The sequence below is a fragment of the Trachurus trachurus genome, assembly GCF_905171665.1.
Source record: "Trachurus trachurus genome assembly, chromosome: 7".
NCBI lineage: Eukaryota > Metazoa > Chordata > Actinopteri > Carangiformes > Carangidae > Trachurus > Trachurus trachurus.
In genome coordinates, this window is record NC_139901.1 from 30,691,754 (window position 1) to 30,704,688 (window position 12,935).

Below are 12,935 nucleotides of genomic sequence, written 5' to 3' on the forward strand. Positions count from 1 at the left end.
ATTTATGATGATTTATCCAGGGTTGATGTACATTTTTTCACTGAAGGAAACGCTGTTCATTCATCTTATTAACCATTACACAGTCCGTCCATATCGAGTTAAAAGGCGTCGGATAAAAACAGAGAGCCACTGTTGTGTGTTCAAGGTTTTTCTATCTATCTCACATTCGGATGACTGCATTTCTTTGAAGAACAGACTAACTACTGTTGTATTTCAAATAGCGCACTGTGCTTGTGCTGTTAAATAAACCATGTGTTTTAGACATGGCACTTCTTTTTCAAATGTTCAGTGTTGGCCTTCTCTAATACGGGGAGCTCTTGTCTAACTTGAGAGAAGCCTTGTTTACATAAGAACGTCTCTTACAAGGCTCTCTCTCTCGCAGGACACAAAAGCGAACTCACTGTAACCGTTGAGTGCATGGGGTCTCTTTTCTTTTCTACAACATTATACTCTCATAACTCTAACCTGTTTTGTCCTCTCAGCAGCTATTTATCCACACTAATAATATTTCAGCTGCTGCACTTCTGTCTTTTCTTCTTTCCACCGGGCATTTCCACAGATGTGAAGGAGGAACTGTGGGCATCCCAACACAAAGTATTGCTTACTAATTAAAGATTTGTCCACTGTGGCATGGAAATCCACATATACAGTAGTTTGTGCATCAGCTGAAAACAGCCCACAGGGGAATAAGTTGGATGCCACATTTGGAATGAGTTTACAGAATTACAGACAAGCTCTTCATAATCAAATTGTCTGAGTTTATCAGTGTATAAACGACAAATTACCCACAAAAACTTGGCTTTCAATATGTAAATGTAGCTGTTTTTTCTCATCCAGAAGCTGATCAAAGCCTTAAAGGAACTCTATGTCTTTGCATTTTCCCCGTGTAAGGTTTAATATTTATTTTGGAGTCTAAACAGCAGTGCTTAATGACTGCTTGTACATTAGCCAAGAAGAGGGATACACAGAAAACTACTATTTGGTTGTAAAACACTAAAGTGCAAGACAGGCTGATACCAGAGCTTGTTACATGAGAGGATGAGCCGAGCTGAGCTGGCACACTGGAGCCAATTACATTCTAGGTCTTGATGAGCAAGCTCACATACAAAAAGGCTAAACAGGGAGAGGGGCTCTTTTCAGTGCAGAGGCTACAGGTCTGCAGCTTTTTATGTTGCCATTGTATTCTGAACAGTGGCAGTCTGCGCCCTGCCCCTTCATAATTCACATCACCGTCTGTCGAAGGCGTATAAAGATATATATTTCTGTGTGCTGATGTTTGGATTATCACTGATCCTGGCTGCTAAGCAAACACTTGGGCTGAATTTAAGGGTATCTGTCATGCTAGCTTGCTCCGGCCCCACCCTAGAGACGAGAGCGAGGGTCATGAGACTGGAAAGGCTGACAAAAACAAATCTTTAATCAATATTTGAGCCCTGAACGCAAAACCCTCTCTCTTCCGTCTCTGTCTCGGAGCGCTCTGGGAGTGACAGTTTTTCTTTTTAATCTGCACCCACATTGTGGAGAAATTGCAAGCTAATGTTTTGGCAATAGATCATTCAACAAACCACTGCTGGCGGTGCATATCCAAAGTAACAGTTTGAATGCAAACATTTTCCACAACAGTTCAGACAGTGGCTAATATAAGTGGCTTAAAGGTAGGTGAAGAGCGATGTAACAGTATCTGGTCTTTTGTAAGCTGTAACCTGAAATATGTGGGAGGAGGCGACTCACAAAAAGAACAAACAGTCCTGTGGATAAACACTTGGCTCTCATATCTGTCCAGTAAGAAGTGCTGTGAAACTGAATTAGGCCTATGGCAATGTCTGTTATCATTAGGTTGGATGACAGCCATCCGCTGGGCTGGACCGAAAATGCCCCTAAGAGTTTAGCTCCAAAATTAGCACTGTTAGCCAAAGAGCTTAGCTCAGACATTTCATCAACCGGGGGTGAGAAATGTCATGCTACCAGAACTGGGGGAAAAAAACACACACTCGTTCATCTGCTGCAAATTAACTGTATCCAAGCAACAAGTTAGGAAATTATCTGAATGAATCTATACAACGACTAAAAGAAAAATGTCAATCTCTGCTGTGATGCACAGTGAGACATCAAATCTTTAAGCCTAATAATAATAATAACGCTCCATCACATCAGCACCTTGCAAGAAAAAAAAAAAACTGCCTGTGTTACATTTTCTTCCTGACACAACTAAGTGTCTATATTCTCACTGAAGGGAGAGAAACAGTGTATTTGCCAACACTGAGTCTTCTTAAAGAAAAGCTGCATTGTTTCACCTGGTGATGAACTGTCATCTGTCACACACCCCCCCAATGCAACGCACAACGATGTTTGTTCCAAGAGCTTACTTTAGAGGAAGCTACAGATATTTTGATCACTTAATCCCTGTATTGTATGGACAGAATAACACTCACACACTTGCACAGTCACAGTGAGAGGGACAGAAAAGAGTAGAGCATCAGTTATTCTTTGAATCATTCTACTTGCATCACTAGCAGAGGATTTGAAAAGAAATATATATATATTTATAAAAAGGGAAAGCCATCATCTTTCTGCGTGTACACAAAACATGCAAGGGTACCGAAAAAACTCAAAAGCATAGAGGCCTTTTACAGTCGACAGGGAGGGAGGGAGGAAAATATACGACAAAAAACGCCATTAATTCACAGCATGCACAGGAAGATAATACACAGCCTAACTACATGCGGCTTCTGCAGCATCCACAGTGATATATGTACAAAATATAGTGGGCGAAAAGGCGTGGGAATGATGAGAAATATGACAAGTAAGTATCTAAATTTAAACAATATACAATTGAAGAGCGGAGCGTGTGGGATGTTGTCATGCAGTACACATATAATGACCCAGACCCATAAGAGAAGCCAAGATGTCAAAAAAAAAACCCAGTCCCCATGACAGACTGAACCTAAAGCTTCAGACCACAGGTCAACATGGTTACAAGATGTTGACAGGTGTAAGAATACATAAATAAATAAATAAATAAATAAATAAATAATACCAATAATGTGGTCAAAATGTGAAGCAGAGATTAATTCAGACAGGCAAGGCAAGGCGCAGTGCTCGACTGATGACATGCTGTCAATTAAAAGCAATGAATCTGGTTGTGAGGCATGAAAGGAGGAGGGAGGAGAGGTAAAAGAGGGGGTTTAACCTGCGAGGAGGCTACTGCGGTGGCATTTAGCGAAGTGGGATATTTGCCCCTGTAGCCTTCAGATTAAAAACACTTCACTCTGATTCAGCTAAGACCCCTAATTCTTGCAAGGTCACTAATCATTTGTGGACAAATGTTATGGCTTCTGGGCTCTTTTAACATTTTTAAAGCGCACCATAATCACTGGGGGAAAAAATATAAATAAAATAACTAATTTAACATCGTTTTTTACATAAAGTATAAAAGAAAAAGAAAAAAGCGTCTCCTTTTTGCTTTGTGACAGTTGTTTCACTGATAGTTCAAAAGAACAGACTTGAAATATGACGAAACTTTGGAAAATACTGTTTAATATGAACAGGCAATGTCGTTTTTTTTTTGTGCTCTATCTACAAGCGGGGGTTAAGCGATGAGTGAACAGACTATAGAGCACTTGATTGAACCAAAGTCTATATGGCCTGCTACTTGTGGGAGATCCTGGAGCTGAACTTTAGTGCAACACAAGACAATTTCAGCAGTGTCAAATATCCTTGGCAGTAATAACAGTGATTGGCCTGTAGTCCAGGGCCGCAGCCTGATGGCTCTTGATGAGGACGTGGAGAAGAAGTATGTAGACCTTCTATAGCCATGTGTTAGTGCAGGACTGGGGGAAACCAATTATCTTTATCATTTGGCCTATAGCCCGTTCGATAGCACTCTCCACATACAGTGAAATTACAAACCACCACCCACAAGCAAAAATAGAAAAATAGAAAAAAAACTTCCTGAACTTCACTTCACAGTTGCGTTGCTATGTTACAACAAAGACAACATTACATATCTTGTTGCGATGGCATCCGCGATGAGTGTTTGACCTGCAATGCACACAACAGCTGCAGCAGCTAAAGGTGTGGGAAAGCATCTGAATGTGAAGTGAGAGATCTGAAATACACTAAGTCTCACTGGCTTATTCTATTGTGCTACAAACAAACACGATTGCAACAACAATGTGCAGCTTTCATTGTGTAGAGTTACATTATTTACATTCCCTCGATGGCTACACGCTGGACTAGGGATGTCACGATTATAGATTTTCTTGGTACGATTACTGTCATAGAAATAATCACAGTGTTACGATTATCATGATTATTATCAATTTCACAACACTATTAATATGCAATATGCAATTCATGAATCTGAATCTGAATATAGTCAAAATATAATTACATTACTCAATAATTACACAAAATATTTGGAGTATCTATTAATATAGGACCAATTATTAATCCCCCAGGGTAAGTGTCATTTTTTATTCTACCAATTCAATGTTACATTAGTTAAATGGACCAGTATCTGTGCATTCACCTTTACTTTGGTGCACATCTGCCGAAATGGTTCCGATATAATCTTTTTTTGGAAAGCGACGGTATTTAGGAATCTTTACGATTAATTAATTGTGGCGTTTAATACCGCGGTTAATCGTGAAAACAAGTAATCGTCGTGACATCCCTCCCTATGCTGGACACTATGCTACGGTGTCTGTCTCTCTGTGTGCTCATAATGGTTCGTCTAGGTGTTTATAATAGTATGGTGTTAATATACTGTGTAGCCTAATAAGGGAAGACTGTCAAAAAGTCAAACAGCTGAAAAGAAAAAAGAGCCTAGGCCTATTACTGGAAGTTCAACAAACATGCACACACGGTTAACTGCCTGCAACAAACTGAAAATGACTCTTTATGTGTTCTCAGCCCTCACCAAGCTCACCCATCCATAAAAATCCCATCTCAAGGAGAGCAGAGGTGAGGTCTCTCTCTCTCTCTCTGCCTCTCTCTGGCTCCTACACTTTCTCCCTCTTGCTTACACATGCACACAAACAAAGCCCCTTCTCTTTCTGTATCATAACTACTCCCACAATTACTCAGACGATTACTCAGATCAATGGTTTACCTGCCTGTTTGAGCTGCTCTTATTCTGCTCGGTGGTGAGGCAGAAAGAAGAAGTAGGAAAAAAAAAAGAAAAAGAAAGAAAAAAGAAGAAGCAAAAACCAAACCTCCAGGCTGAATGCATTAAACAGGGTGTCTGACATGGGTACAGGATACTGTAATACCACGCAATAACATGATTGAAAATAGCAAGACTGGCAAAATGTATTGTCAGTCACAGCTGTCACACATGAGGGGGTAATGCATAAGTCTATCAACAATGTCCCTGTTACAGTCTGCATCCCTGTTTCAAGCAATCCTCTGCCATTGCATCCCTTCTGTTGAAAAATACCCCCCCAAAAAATAAAATAAAATAATAAAATAAAAAGGACTGGGTGCAGCAGAGCTCTCCTATAGTGACAGATATCGAGTGGGGAGTCTAACAAGGGGTTGGGGGTGATTTCAGACTCTCTATTTAGAAATGACAATACATGAGCACACTTAATTACCCAGTCTCTAGTCTAGATCAACAGAGTCTTCCAGCAGTGAAGAGACTGGTGTATTCATTAACAATGAACAGGCTCTTTTCTGCCGAGAAACAATCTGCCTTGCAGACGACAGTTTTTTCAATGGGTAAAGACAGAGGCTAAAAATTCAGACACATTCTCTAAAGAGGAATGAAGGGAAACTCTCCCACAAATAAACTCGGAGACTTTGGCCTACATTTCTGACTGATTTGTTTTGGTCATGACTGAAGCAATTCCCACAGAAGCTGCCTTTTTTTTCTTTTTTTTTAACAAGTCATAAAAACCTTTGTTCTTTGCCCCCTAGTCTACAGTTCTCATAGAGCAGAAATGTAATGAGAGGCAAGCAAAAGGCAAAGATTAATCCATTTGAAGAGAGAAAATATCACAGGATACAAATTATTCCAGCACTGGGTAAATATTTTTGGTCATACACAATTTGATTTTGCAACATTTTCCAAGTCCTTAATGTTAACACCCATTAAATGCAGGTTGAAGAAGAGGGGGGGAGAAACATGGAGGGAAAAGGCAAGTACAGGGCCATAATTGATGGCTCAAAGTGTAAGCTTTCTCTCTGAGGGTCTGCTCAGGTCCTGATCTCCTGGCCTTAACCTGAAACAATCACTCTTAGTTAACGACAACACTTCAGCTATTGACAGCGTGATCCCGTAAAGCAGACACTTCAATCAACAGAAGGCAGCCGGAGGAGGTGTTGTGTGTGTTGGAGGAGAATAAAAGAAGGCGGGGAGGGAGAGGAGAGGGGGGGGGGGTGTGGAGGTGTGAGGAGGGGGGGGTTATGGGTTCGGATGAAATCAAGAAGTAAATAAATGAATCGATGGATGAATAATAGATTGGCCAGCTAGTGGCCTCTTGGAGCAGCAATGCAGTATTAATAACTGACTCTTACTGTTCATCTCTGTGTCATCACTGATACTCTTAGGTGGACCATGGCCAGCATAACACACTGCTGATCTGTACATTCGATCCGGATTACGAACTTTCTTCAGTCCTTCAGGAGGCAAAGAGAAAAGTAGAGAAAATCGAGGAAAAGAAGCATTCTGCCAGCCTGTGATATCTACAGTAAGCAAACTCCCCATGCAACACATTTTAATGAAACACATTTAAAACACAACAGTCATAATAATAATAATCATAATAATCATAATAATAATGATGATGATGATAAATCACAGTGAATCTGTCCTGTACTCTGTTGTTTTGAGTATTCGGAGACCTGTGTGAGAAACTATACAGCCAATAATACGGGTCAGTTGTAGCTGTGGTCCAATTTGATATGGGTCAATAATACTCCCTATTGCATCACTGGTAAACCGGATCAATCAATACAATCAATCAGTTGGAGGCAGTGCAAAAAAGAAAAAAAGCGGTCAGTAAAGGTCTATTTACAGGCATTAGGACTGATACGTCTGAGGGAACCACAGACCGGACCTGGGTTCCCATCCATCCACACCTCACTGATTCAATTAAAAGGCTCGAGGGCGGAGAGAAAGAGGAAAGGAAAAAAAATAAATAAAAAAATGTGGGTCCTGATTCAACACAAAACTAGGAGAGCAAATCGTCCGACATCACAAGGAGGTTAAATTCATCCTTCTTTACAAAACAGCAGAGAAACATTTATACCATTGCTGCACAAGCACTTTTGTAAGTTAATGGCTGACTGCGTGCTTACTTGATGTTTTGCTGCCGCCTCACCCTGAACTTTGAGTGAAATGATAACATCATGAAGCTTTTTAAACTGCACTCGCTCGAAAATAAAAGAGAAATATTACTTCCCCGCACGGCTGGGGCTGTGTGTGGGGCCTAATTCACTACGTTTTTTTTTAGGAAACAACCTTTGTTGATTGTTTCCGCTTGTCATCAACTGCTTGAACTGCATTTACACCCGGTTTTATGCAACACACCTGTGCGAGTTTTATACGTCTCCATAAAACTGTCCCTTTATTACTGTCCCTTGCGTTTCTGCACATTTTTAAATGAATGTAAATATGCTATACACACTTCTGCTAGTACTGCTATCAAAACAGCAACAAAACAAAAAAAAGCTGCTGACAGTATCAACATTGGACTTCAGAGGGTAAATGCATCAAGATTTAATTTTAACACTTGTGTTTTGTTTTGTCTTTTAAGCCCCAGCAACACAACAGTGTTAGCACTGTAGCTCGTTGTTTACAAAAGTGCTTGTTTCATTCCTCACATTTTGGCTCTTTGGCACGGCAATATTTGTACGAGCCTCTCTCTCTCTCTCTATTGCTCTGTTATAGAAGCAAGACGATTGGCTGTGGGTTTATCCGGAGCAGTCTCAGTCTAAGACATATCAAGCCTGTCTTTTCAGTGCCCTCCAGGCATTGTACTTAAAGTAACGGACCCACAGAGCTTTTTATGAGTGTGAAGAAGGGAGGAAAAAAAAAAAATACCCCCAAGGGCTCTGACAATCAGTTAGGCTGGAGAGAAATACCCCAGGATGTAAACATTACACCACTGAGTGAGACTGGGTCATGGCCCCTGGGTTTAACACGAGATGTAACCCTCAGTTGTTATGGGCCATCATCATAAGACCTGCCAAACAGCTAAGAGATCAGCACTGCCCGCATACCACAAGGACAAAAGGTTAAGACACAACTGTTCAGCTCGCTTGCTTGCTTGCTCTCTCTTTCTTTCTCTCTCTCCGACGTCCAGGAGCACGTCATCTAAAAAAAAAAGGTGTAACAGTGACCGTGCACATGGGGAAAAGCATGTTCTACATTAATGAACAGCCATAACGTAATAAGAGGGGGACTGGATGCAGGAGTTTGAGAGAGTCCGATGTAGAAGCTATACAGTATAGGGGTCAGGGGTTTGCATGAGACGACATTGCATTTACATGAAAAGGTATGACGCTCTCTCTTTCTCTTACTCTCTCCTATACTCTCCCTCTCTCTTCCGCCTCCTCCTTCTTCCCTTTTTCCACTGACCGGCCTCGCGGGAACACTGAAAATAACTTAACCTGCTCAGCAATGGGACTTTCAAGTCAGGGTTTTCACAGCGAGAGAGCTCCCTACATGTGTTGGAGAAGAGAGGAATCGAGATTAACAACTGGAGCCTATTTGTTAAGTTCGGCTATGTAGATGAATACATTAGGACTTTACACCACAGTGAAGTCATTACTATCATAAAACCAGATGTCTTCATTTTTTTTTTTTTTTTTTTGTCATAGCCACAGACTGATCCCTCATATACTATATAAAGTCGGCTTCTGTAGCTCAATAGCACCCCCTGGTGGGACTGTGGTTGGTGGTTGGCACACTGACATCCAAAACAACAGAAATCCCAGTGTTTTTTATCGTTTCCTCTCATATGGACAGAGGTAATTTGTTTACACTCATTCCAAACATTAAAGTAATGCGACATCAAAAAGACTTCCTGTTTGAGGTTAGTTACTGACACCAAACTCCTGAGGACTGGCTGAATTTGGGAGCCTGCTGCAACAAAACATTATGAACAGCTCAGAAGCAGCTGGCTATGACGATTTATGTATTTTCTCTCTCTCTTTCTCATATAATGCAGCCAATTTAAAGAAAAGTGTAAGATGACTCTTTTGCTTCACCCCCAGGAATCTATATGTAAATCGATAAGTCTAAAGAAATGCCACTATTGAAAGGGATGGACATGTTGTATTCATGTCCAATCATTATACACATTTCTGGTAATCACAAAGTTGAAGTTCAACATTTAAATTAGGACGTAACTATAAGAATTAACATAACAATAGACAGGAAATGTGATTTAACTTTGCACATATGGTTAACAAGCTCAAGTATTTTCCATGGAAATTACATTTTAAGTTGCTTTATGCTGTTTTTATCATCTGAAAACATCACTCTTGTCACATATTAAATCTAGATTGTAAAGACGTGACTCAATCCAGCCTGGTTCAAAATACTGTGAGCAGTAGCTAGCTATAGGAGGCTGCCATAAAAAAAAAGTCCCTTCAGAAGTGCTGTGCTTTATCTTATCTCTACGTTGTTTAATTACTACTCATGCAAAAAAAAAAAAATCCATGGGCCTGCCTGTCTGAATGAGAACAGATCTCTTATGCATATGCTCTGCAGTAAAATATCCCTCCACTTTTTAAAAAGAAAGAAATAAGTAAGTCTAATGCATTTCATTTCGAGTTAGTGAGCCGTAACAAATAAGCTGAGGGGAAAGAAAAAAGTCATCATTTTGTCCTCTGAGTAAAGTAGTGTAATGGGCAGGCAGGCTGCTGGAAATCCTACTCTCTCTCCATCCTCCTCCCTGTTTCCTCTTGTGTGATGGCATTTCATTTCAAGTGCGATAGGGCTCTGCAAGCGGAGCGGGCATTACAACGTTTTGATGCCCGTGTCTCACACCAAAAATATAGGCCAAGTAGTATACTAATTGGCATTTGGAAAAGAAAAAAAATATGATACCCCTCTTCTCCTCTATCTTTCTCTCTCTCTTCTTCCTCCTCTTCGATTTAAAAAATACATCACTTCTGTCTCGTAAACACTATCCGCTGAATGCCAAAGAAAATGCTGCTTGCGCTTCAAGGGGGAACTGAACGACCCTTTCTCCATCTCTCCTCCTCTCTCTTCCTCTCTCCAAAACAACACAAAAAACTACTTGCACATATTTTCAAAATAAAAAACAGACATGTCTAAATGATTATTATTATCACAATGCCTGCGAAACAAGCGGTCGCACACCGAGAAGGCGAGGTATTGACAGATAAAACTGAACAGAACCGAGCCCCTCTAAATCTGGGGTAATAAGGGAAGAAGTTAGTCGATGCCAATGACATGTTGTCATTAACTTAGCCTTGTTGTTAACAACTTGAATTGCTCGTGATTTGATGACACCGATGCTGAGCAAAACAAAAAAAATAATGCACGGTGAACGCGGCGGCACTTTTTTTTTTCTCTCTTCTCTCTTCTCTCTCTTCTCCCAAAACCACCACCACCACCACCACGCTGACTCCTATTCTGTCCCCCCGTGGGGTGGTGGTGCTTTAAAAAAATGTGATGGGGAAGAAATAGTAGCTGGCTGCTAGAAAGCAAGCTAATATTAGCTGGCTAGGTGATGTCTCCACGTTTTAGCTGTCTGTTCGGGAAGGAAGGAAGGAAAATAGCGGAGCCCTTTTTCCGCCCGTAGAAAAATCAAATCCCCCCCCTCCTCCACTTGTCCCCTTCGCGTGTCGTGTGTCGTCGTCTCCGCACGCGAGTTACAACTGTTTCTAGAAAAATAACACAATAACACGGCGGTCATACTAGTAAATTAATCCCATTATATTTCTCTTACCTTCCGGCTTGTTTTCGGCAGCCATTTCCCCTTCACGCGCAACATCCTCCTCCTCCTCACGACCGTGGGTACCACGCGCGTGCACGGCGAGGACAGCACGAGGAGGGACCGGAGGAGCGAGTGGCGAGTCTGTCCGACCGAGGAGAACTTACCATTGGCTGCGAGGCGGTGACTGACAGAGGAGAGGCTCCGGGATGAAAACACATCTCCCCTCACCTTGGCACCACCAGCCGTGTTTTTTCTTTTTTTTTCTTCTTCTTCTTTTCTTTTCTTTTTTTTTCTTTACAGTGAATTTAAAACAGCTCAGACTATAGGCGCTGCAGGTCTGGCATGACGCGTTTGTTAGCCTAAAATATGGTGACGCGATTGTTAGGAATTAGTAATTAAAAATAAATAACTTAATATAGGCTAAATGCTCGCCAGGTGAGGCTGTGGCTTTTATAGACTTATAGGCTACTTAATTAAAACTAATGACGCTGTGAATATTGCATGTTTGTCCCATTAAAGTCCTTTCTATTCCAATGGGCTCTATATGAACAGCTCCACTACTACTTCCTGAACTTAAAGCAGAAGTAAGTGGAATATTTGTGTTAATATAAGTCTTAAAGGAGCATTATCGCAAATACAGCAGTAATAGCATAAAATAAGCTGAAATATGCAAAAGATGGGTCGGGGGGAGCCATAACTTAACTAATAATAACTAATTTACAAAAAAAATCGCCAACAGTATAGTGTCCATGGGGCAAATGCAGCATTTGTCTTTGTTATGATCCAAGCCGGCCCGGCGCTTGCTGCGTTAAAATGCACTCGGAACTCGCAAATCCGACCTCCGAACCGGACAAATATGCAACAGTAAGTAATGTAGCAGTGTTAGGGTGCTCACAGTCACTGAATCGCTGGTAGAACACTTTGTCTCCACGTCCCTGTGTCTTTCTTTAGCTGTCCTCTCAGCGTTATTAAGGAGGAGGAAGTTGCAGAACTGTTGTTGTCGTTGTTGTGGTTGTGCGCGACGTAGAGCTGCCCCTTCCACTAGCGAGTTTTCTTTTTCCCGCGATTGCACGTTCATTCAGCCTGTTAAGGGAGGAGGAGGGGGAGGAGGGGGGAGGAGGGAGGAGGGGGAGGACTAAACGAGGCTGCTCTCTCTCTCTGACAGCTGGCCACTTTTTTATATCTGATAAGCTCCGCCTGGCTCCATCTAGTGGCCGAATTATTGCGATAATACTCCTTTAAATAGTTATATCTTCCGACGGCAATCACTTACATAGAGTGGTTGGTCTGAAACACGGGTCTGTCAGTCACTCTGCTCTGCTGTAAGCCGAGGAGAAAACTTTCCTTGTATCCTACAACCTTTATCCAATGAGGAGAGAGAACGTAACATAAAGGGGCGGTCCTCTCTGTGTGTGCAGCCAAGGGATGCGCATGAATGTGGTGACGTAGGGACGAGGGCGGGGACTGCTAACTCCATCGGCTGACAAGAAGTTAGCCAAAACCACCGGATCGCTTACTTCTGCTTTAATTAAAACTAATGACGCTGTGAATATTGCATGTTTGTCCCATTAAAGTCCTTTCTATTCCAATGGGCTCTATATGCACAGCTCCACTACTACTACCTGAACTTAAGGCAGCTCTTTTATTTCCTGTCTTACATTATTGGACAAACAATAATGTAAAACAGGAAATAAAAGAGCAGCCTTCAGTTCAGGGAGTAGTGCAGCTGTGCATAGAGCCCATTACTGAGTTGACCAAAGAACATGGACATAAATATAGGACCCCTAAACTAAACTAAACTAAACTAGACTCAAACTAAACCAACTGTCTCATTTTCTGTCTCTGTTTTGGTCATTTTGTGTCTTTTTTATGACTTTGAAACAGCCAATATGAACAGCTCAGCGGGTCCCTAACCTCTCAAGCCCCCCCCCCCCCCCCATACTGATTAGCTAGACTGATCGGTAATCCATTTACAAATCTAATCTTCAACCACTGAGTTAATATTAGGCTAAATTACTA

The 12,935-nt window shown here is 41.4% G+C and overlaps 1 protein-coding gene across 1 annotated transcript in view; it reads right to left on the reverse strand.

Moving 5' to 3' along the window:
* Positions 1 to 11,083, reverse strand: part of camta1a (calmodulin binding transcription activator 1a) — a gene marked incomplete at both ends in the record, with an annotated part of 373,552 nt that extends 362,469 nt beyond the window's left edge. Inside the window, 3 exon segments of the mRNA XM_083975264.1 lie at positions 6,520 to 6,621; positions 10,929 to 11,047; positions 11,049 to 11,083. Coding sequence (XP_083831390.1) covers positions 6,520 to 6,621; positions 10,929 to 11,047; positions 11,049 to 11,083 — 256 coding nt within the window.
* Between the last annotated feature and the right edge of the window lie 1,852 nt (positions 11,084 to 12,935).